Genomic DNA, 8801 nt, shown 5'->3' on the forward strand with positions numbered 1-8801 from the left:
CTAGGTCTCTGATCACAGTAACCTGTCAGCTGACACAGTTATGTTAAGCAGCATCACCACCCTCAAGACAGTGCTCCAAAAGTCCACATTGCTGTACGGTGTGGAGATCTGACATCTGTAACAACTGTCCAACAATCCAAATCTATTTCTAAGAAACGTAACAGACCTCCAAGTACTTTATTCCAGTGTGCCTAGATCGTAATACTCAATTCCCTGAAGAAATAAATGCTTCCTACTGACTTGCATCCTTTTAAGGAGTGACCCCTTCTAATTTTCAGAGCCCCTTTGCACTTTTGATACATTTAGAAAGGAGTCCACATGTAGTTACCATTTGTGAGATCTTAGTCCAAGTTAGAGAAAGTCTATTCAGAGTCAGCAGAAGTTTGTTTTATTCAGCAATTTCCTTAAATGCCTTTCTGACAAATGAGTAATTAATTTTAAACATTACCTCACCATTACTCTAAGGAATAAGTAGTACCTGTTTGTACCATCAGGTCCACATCACTATATGGCAGCCTACGCATCATGCTGACCAGGCTGGTTTAAAAAGGATGGGCTGTTTGGGGTATGGGGGGGAAGTGTTTGCCCCTGAAGTCCTTGCACCATTTTATTTAGCATTCTTCTAAACCCAGAGCAAAACAAATCACTGGTAACCATAGTAACTGTCTCAGATGCAGGATCTGCAGGGTGTGGGGAACCACTGACCCAACGAGCAAGTGGGCTGAAGAATGTGGTCCATACCGTGCAGACAGTCACTGCCTCATAAATACAGACCCAGATATCAGGGAGAGAGAAACTTCCAATCAAATTACAAGACATGACCATTTGGATGCACATACAGAGGAACCAATATCCTGTAGGGCATCTAGGTGTCAATATTCCCAGCACTGCTATTGGTAGACCACCAATACCCATTAGTCTGCACCTAGATTCAATACAGCCAAAAAAAATTTCAACTGTAGTCAAGACAGATGATTTGTCCAGAGCTGAAGGTCAAGTGACTAGAACCCCTCTTGCAAAAATTCATCCTTTTCACAAAACCTGACACAGACAACTCACCTTCCTTCCAACTTTCCACCCACATTTTACACTGAGTCACTAGCTTTACCACTATGGCCAAAACATTTGTGCAGCATGCGAGCAAAAGGCAGGCTAGGAAGTTTTCACTTCCATGCTCTCTCTCTCTCTCCAGCCTAATTCAGGGCCTTCCTTTTGTCATCTCTTGTCTAGCACCAACCAGTTCAAATTGAAACATGTGAAGACTGAGAGACTCATTGATGTTATAAATCAGGGACAAGCTGTTATTGTCAGCATATCCCAGGAGCTTCAGGAAGACAGCCAAACAGGGTGTTCCCCAGCAGTGCAGTCAAGAGCACTCAAGGGAAGAGAGCTCAGTCCATGCAGGATCAAGTTAAATTGCTCCCTTCTCTCCCACACCCCACCAATAACTTTTTGAGCTAATGGTCACATTTGTCCTGCTAACATGAAATCCCTTATCCATTTCAGCGCTTCTTGCCACTCTTTTCTTTACAGTATCAGGAGATGGAAGGGAATCTTACATATGACAATTCCCAGTCTGACATAGCTTTGTACTCTTACAGGAAACACCTGAGGAGCTTAATTTTTAAGTTCCAGGGTATTTTGCCCCGGAAAAAAGGGGATAATCTTGGACATAAATCCCTGTTACTTCCAGACCAACATCATATTCTTTGACAAGCACTAATTTCATACATGACATACATTAATAAAACAGCTGATTATCCAACTAAGTTCAGAAATACCTCATAGTAGAAGTTGTACATCGAACTTCTAAAGTACAAAATTTAATACCTCACTTGATTGGTACATCAAGCCTCTACAATAAAAAAAAAAAACGCTCAGCAGCAAACTCGTAGCACAAACAAAATCTTTCTTCATAATTTACTAATGCTGTGCAAAATCTGTGTGCTTATTTCATCAGCATTCTGCCATTTATAGCAAATGGTGTAATTGTGGCAGACAAGACTTCTGAGCACAGTCATTTCTCTTCAAAGCTGAATGGATTCTGGGATAAATCCAGTGGCCTCTTATTTTTCATTTATAGAGTTGCACAAATCTGGCAGGTACACACAAAGTGGATCATACATCTGGAAAACTAGGCTGCCATCACTCTCATGCTGAATTACAAGTTACAAACCATTAGGGAATGAATAATAGTGATGTAAGTTGTTCTGTGCAACATTTGTTTAGCAATTCTTAGCCCACAATGAACTTAGTCCAAAACAAGCATCTATGAAGAAGCTATTTTTAGAACCATGATACCTAATAAAGGTCAACACTGAAGTCAGTGCAAGTCCTGCAATTAAGGCAATACATTTTCAATATGCTAGTATCTGACCACAACCTGTTTCATTATCCACAGAAATCAGAACAAACAGATTGCAAAGTTTTTTTTTTGTTTGTTAATGAAGCAGCTCCAGGAGCAGACAGACAGAGTGACTTCGAGCACTTGACCTAAGTAAGTTAGCCTGACAGGTTCTGTTGCCAAATGAATGCTGCTTAAGATTCTAGTCTTACTGAAGTTCTCAACCTTAGTAACCTTTTACCACTCAGACTGAGTTTTATCCCTAAAGCCTCCATCACAGAATCATAGAGTGGTTTGGGTTGTAAGGGATCTCCACAGGTCATCTAGTCCAACTAGAGCAGAGAGCAGGGGTATCCTCCATTAGATCAGGTTGTCCAGAGCTCTATCAAGCCTGACCTTGAATATCTCCAAGGATGGGGCCTCAACTACCCCCAGGAGCAACCTGTTCCAGTGTTACACTACCCTCACAGTAAAGAATTTCCTCCTAATGTCCAGCTTAAATCTACTCTTCTCTAATTTAAAACCATTTCCCCTCATCCTGTCACTACAGACCTTTGTAAATAGCCTTTTTGCAGCCCCCCCCCCCCCCCCTTCCTGTGGAAGTAACCTTTCTAAAGCTGATTTTTCTATCTCAAATCTGTCATCAGTATCATGAATAGTCTCGGAGAGGCCCTTCTAAACCACTTCCCCCCAACTCCATTATCCTGCTTGGTGTCCAATTATTAAAACTAAATTTGTACCACTACAGACAAGATCCACTAAAAGAACACAAATATATCTGTCTCCTTATTTCCCAATCTTGCTTCCTAATTTGTCACCAAACCAAGACAGGTTTATAGCTGACTTAACTTGCAAGTACTTGACAGACCATGGATACAGGCTTAGTTTTGAATAAAGGAAGTCTTTTATTTAAGGGGGGGGGGGGGGGGGGAAGGAGAAAAAAAACCAAAGCAGGCACCCAGGTTTTCTTGCAGACTTTCAGTGCACCACACAAGCACACTCTACTTATTTCTGCACCTCCCAAGAATGGAGCACACTGCACCTTAGAAACAGCTCCGAATCAGAATAGAGATGTAACACTGTCGCTGGTTAGCTCTTCCAGGATTAGCATTTCAACGGCTGTTTCAGAACTTGTGTCATTGCATCAGGAAGCTATGGCAGATATTCCACCGAAGAGAAAACAAGCAACTCCCAACACCACCACCCCTGCCTCAGACAGGGTTATTATCTGTCTGTACAGGTGATTACATTTCAGACTGAAAGCTACATCTGTAAGCCTAAAAGCAATTCCAGCAGATTCAAGCAAACCGTCTCACATTATACTACTATTGTCTTTAATCACTACACTCATCATGCATCTTCAAGTTTATTCTGATAGCATATTAATTCCTTGACCTTTTCATTACTGTTATCCATGCCAACACTGGCTAGAGCTCACACGTAACAGCAAAGAGCAGAAGACTGAAACAATTTTCCCCTCAACCTTCAACGCTAAAAACATTTTCATCTGTTATGACAAATATTTTTTTTTCCCCTAAATGTCAACCTAGAAACCATATAATTAAAAAAGTTCATTTTATGCAGCTGCATATGGTACCCATCTTAATGCAGGGCCCTCCTATTTCAGCTGGAGGCAGCAACAACAGTCAGGAAAAGAATTAATTTCTTTTTTCCTCTTCATAGTGCTCAAATAATTTGCTTGCTAGAGTAGCAATAATTGCTCTGGACCTTGATTTGGGGCCTTTGTTACATACAGAAAAACTATGCCAATTTGCCAAAAGCACACAGCCCATCTCAACAGGCTTAGTGTTTTTGAATGAGTCAAACCAGAGAAAGTAATTCCAGTAGGCCAGCTATGAACGACACTATCAGCTCATGCTGACAAGATCATCGCTTCATGTTTTAAATACTTCTGACCTCAAAAAAAAAAATCCTTGCAGCCTTCAGGCTCTGTGGCCTAACAAATCATGAGGCTAGAAACGCAAGAGTTAAAACTGCTTATTTTTAACTACAGTTCACATTTTGTATCTTTCCTTCCCTTAGTTCACAGGTGTGAACAGTTCAGGTGGTTTAACTAGTCACACACATTTTATGAGGGCAAGTCCTCCTGACAAATTTGCTGATAAACTGGTTTTGAGGTGAAAGGATGTTTCTTGAAACATTTCTATTATGTACGTGCAAGATATTCAGGCCCTGCTATCCAGCCCCTTACACCCACTTGACTTCCTCTGCAGCCATCACCTTAATAAGGAGCCCCGGGGTGAGATACAGGCTGCAGAGGTGCTAGCTGCAAAATTCACATGTGGTTTCAACAAATCTCACTTCAGAAGTCTCCGACAGAAGTGAATTACACTACTGATTCGAGAGGTATGTGCAAACCTGTTTAGACTTAACATTTTGAACCTTGACAACAGCAAATACCCGGAGGAGGTACGACCCCCTGGGGACTAGAAGGTCTACATTTCTAATGGAGTTTTGACAAAATCAAGTACTGGTAGTTCCTTTTATTTACAACACTGCCATCTCTGTATGGAAGATAGTTACTATTCCCCTGGATAATCTCGAAAAATCCTTCTATTTGCCTGTACTTCATTCCGATAACACTTTTAACCGGAATAACAGAAAAACTGGTTCCATACCTACGAACGTGATACAACCGTCAAGTATTTTCGATTCTCCTCCTAATGATCTTACTGCTCATTGCAATGCTTTAGGTAGTATCCAACCCGCTCCCGGAGGACGGGGCAATACAAAACCACGGTCTAGCGGGGACCTAAGTTCTTCCTCCCTCACTGCCGCCTCCGCACAGTCACCACACGGCTCACTCCTCTTCCTCCCCCCCTCCAGCACACCGCTCTCCCCTCCGGCTGCTACGGCCAGCTCGTATCTAACGGGAACGGACAGCCGCCAGTCCGGGGAAGGTCCCTCCACGCCTCGCCTCGCCCCGCCCCGGGGGTACACAGTGACAGCAGCTCTGGGCCAAACACCGCCCAGGGGGCCCTGGGCTGACCGGTACCCCAGACCCTGCTGCAGCCGCCGGGACTCCCCGGGTGGAAAGCGGCCGCCCTGTGCGCGGCTGCGTGGCGGCAGCCGCCACCAGTCCCCGAAGGGCAGGCCTCTGAGGAGGAGCCCTTCCACGCGGCGGGGCACCGCCGGAGCTCAGGGCGGCGGCAAGGAGGGGGCGGTGGGCCGGGAATGTCATTTGGAGGTGGCGATGACAGCTCTCCTATGCCCGCAGCCGAAATGCGACGCGAAGGGGGAGCAGGATGCCGAGGGAGGCAGTAGCGGGCAGGGAGACTGCAGCAGCGCCGGAGAGCCCGCCACCCCGGCCCCAGCCCCGCACCTCGCAGCCGTAGAGCTGCCCCAGCTGCTCCACGATCCACTCCTCCAGCACCAGCCGCTTCCTCAGCTCCTTCCGATCGTATTTCACCGTCACTTTCCCCTGCTGGTGGCGTCGCTGCTGGACCTGCACCACCGCCGCCGGCGCCGACACTGAGTCCTCCCGGGAGGCGCCGCCGGAGGAGCCACCGCTCCCGCCGCCGCCTCGGGGGCTCTGAAAGAAAACACGGTTGCCACCGCCGCCGCCCGCTGCCGCCGTCTCGCTGCCCCCGGTCGCCACCGACATGCTCCGCTCCGCCGCGGCTCCCGCCGAGCCGAAAGGCGCGCGCCCGCCCGCCGCTACCGCCGGGCCGCAGCAGCCGCCGGTTGCGCGTGTGCCTCGCTCCCCCGCACCTGCCGTTTAAAGCCTCTCATGGCACAGCGGCGCAGCCTGCCCCGCCGCCGGGAGGGCTGGATCCAAACCGGCGGGGGCGGAGACAGACGAGGGGTGGCACGGCAGAGCCCCGCCTGCCCACCCGGGTCCGCGTCTGCCCTTGCCCCTGCCCCTGCCCCTGCCCCTCTGCGCTGGCACGGTGTTCCGGCCCCGCAGCGGCGGGCAGCACCCCAAAGGAGCTACGGTGCCGGCGACAGAGCCTTGGGGCCGACCAGGTGCCAGCGCGGCGCCGGCGGCTGCTCGTCGCCTGGTGTGGAGTGGCGTGCACCCGCAGCAGGGCGCTCTGAGGAGCGCTCCGACGGGGGAAGAAGGGCAGAGGATGAATCATTTTAGGGCAGTTAATCCAAACAGAAGGCAAATATTTTGAGGTATCAGCAGTTAGTGTAACGATTAGCCCCTTGGAGATGGCCATCTTTCTAAAAGACACCGGTTATTATTAGTGTTATCAACAGCTTGAATTCTCAGGAGGCACGGAGTGAATCACCAGTGGTCCATCACATGCACCAACATGTCTCTGTGACTGCAAGTCAGCAGCCAGCTTAACGTTGTGCTGGTTAAGGACGCTGGGCTGTCCTTGCTAGCAAAGAGGTTTGCCTGTGACAAGGGGCAGAAACTAACTAACCTCCTTCTTATGCAGCCTGAAGACTGCGGCGCCCGATGTCCGAAAGCTTGAGCACGGCTGTGGGGACTGCCCTGCGGGAGGATGTCTTAAGGGACCAAGGGGCAGAGGGGAAAGGGAATGGATCGCTCGCCATAATTACCTGGGTGTATCTACTTCTGTCGAGTCCTTGCTGCTGTTTGATAGGCTCTTGTGGTAGTGGTGGCATTTCAGCCTCTCCTGTTCCTTGCATTTGATACACCACTGAATCAGGGGCTAGCGTTATGCATTTGAGCCTCATCAAGCTATTTAGGTAAAGCTCACGTTGTGCCACTAAAGAAATCGTAATCGAAAATGACCAAGAGATAAAATCTTATTATTGGTCTTAAATGCTATGATAGCGTTCATATTTTCATCTAAAAAAGCACTAGTTCTCCAAAACAAATCATATAAAGTTAATATTTTTATCTGTGCCGTACTTTTCAGAGATACCAAGGAACGAGGCATCAGTGCAGTTCACACTTGAAGGCAGACTTGAAGGCACAGAAAAGCCACATCCCACAAGTTTGAGACTGTGCAAGAAACTTCTCTGATACCCTGGGCAGCCTTCTTTTCCATTACCCAAGCAAATCTCGACTTCCAGCTGCAGCTGGGTAGTGCTGCCTGCCTGGCTTTTAACAGTCTGGGCTTGGGTAAATGCAATAGGAGAATACCATTAAGAACTTGTTCTTAGAGAAACCAAAAAGATACAAAGGAGTTTTTTGAAAGAAGGGAGCGGCTGTCTTTTAAAGTTTTGTGTTTGGAGTGGCCTATAATTTGGGTCGTCAGTTCTGCATGTCATGTTGGAAGTCTGGCGCTGACGTTCTCAACCACAAAACTCAAGCTTTCTTGTTTACAGCAGGAACATTTTCATCTTTATAGACTGGTGTTGTTTTCAGTTGCTTGCAAAATGCAAAAAGAAGGTACATATTGCACAAGAAGGTTTTTAAAGCCATAGCAAGCATCATACTTGCTGTTCCATTTGATATAAAGCAGAAATACCTGAACTGTCACCATAATAGGATATTTTCTGGAGTGAAAAAATGGCAAGGTGTTCCACACTGGACCTAAGCTGACCAGAAAATACTGAGATTTTTTTTTCCTGTTGTAGCAAATGTGAAGTGTACATACAGATGGCTAAAATATTCTCCTTGACTCTGAATGTGAGAATCTCAAAAGTCCCAGCTGAAGGGACTATTATTAATAGGATATTATAATCACTGCAGACATTTTAAAACTGGGACCCGCTATTCAAATAGCATTTCCACAACACTCTTAAAGTAGAAAATGAGGTGGAGGCGATTAAAAGGCATGTCCTCAGAGGCTATCATTTCAAAGTTACAATTCTAACATAATACATAGTGGTTGGTAAATGTGGGTGGATGAGAAACTGGTAGAACTGCCAGCATTGTCATAAGGCAGTTTTATGTACTATCATTTTTTTTTTCATTCAGCTTTTAAAGCAAGTGCATTCCTCAGGAAGCCAGGGCAAAAACTGCTGCCAAGAATATTCTCTGCAATGATTTTGCTTCATTTGAAAGAAAGATCTAGTTGTTCAAAAGTCAAAGTTGAGCAAAAACGTTTAGATCTGCTAATATCCTGGGAATGAGTAATGCAGCCCTGTGTGGGCACAATCTCTACTTTGCTCCTGACTGGTTGGAGGCGTATGAGGGCATTTTTTGGAGTGAAAAGTTTCCTTGCAAATACTTCTCTATACTACAACAGAACCATTAATGGTTATACCCATAACAAAGACAAGAGTTAATGTGGCAGAAAGAGGGACAATCTTTCCCAACCCTTCAGCCCCAGTTTCAGACCTACTTTGAGGGACGAATTTGGAGCATAAGAGATAAAGCTTCATAGGTGGAGGTCTTCCCTGCTAAATGAAAATCATAGTGCTAAAGTTTGATCAATTGAACCCAATAGGAAATAAAATACAACATCACTGAAACATTGTGCTCACTCAGTGTGATGATGTCCAGGTCTCTCACAATACGGTTTACTGGTAGAGTAGGGTTAATCGTCGAACCCGATGACCTCAAGGGTCT

The 8801-nt window shown here is 46.2% G+C and overlaps 1 protein-coding gene across 2 annotated transcripts in view; it reads right to left on the reverse strand.

Moving 5' to 3' along the window:
• Positions 1-6120, reverse strand: part of PPP1R14C (protein phosphatase 1 regulatory inhibitor subunit 14C) — a 57147-nt gene extending 51027 nt beyond the window's left edge. The window contains exon 1 of one of the 2 annotated variants that reach the window (XM_068151997.1): positions 5688-6120. In XM_068151997.1, coding sequence (XP_068008098.1) covers positions 5688-5969 — 282 coding nt within the window. In that variant the 5' untranslated portion in view covers positions 5970-6120. The remainder of the gene's footprint in view (positions 1-5687) is intronic. The other variant, XM_068151988.1, reaches the window with a different exon arrangement.
• Positions 6121-8801: the final 2681 nt, after the last annotated feature.

Source organism: Melanerpes formicivorus, unplaced genomic scaffold (assembly GCF_026170545.1).
Source record: "Melanerpes formicivorus ecotype bairdi unplaced genomic scaffold, bMelFor1.0.p_v2 SCAF_2, whole genome shotgun sequence".
NCBI lineage: Eukaryota > Metazoa > Chordata > Aves > Piciformes > Picidae > Melanerpes > Melanerpes formicivorus.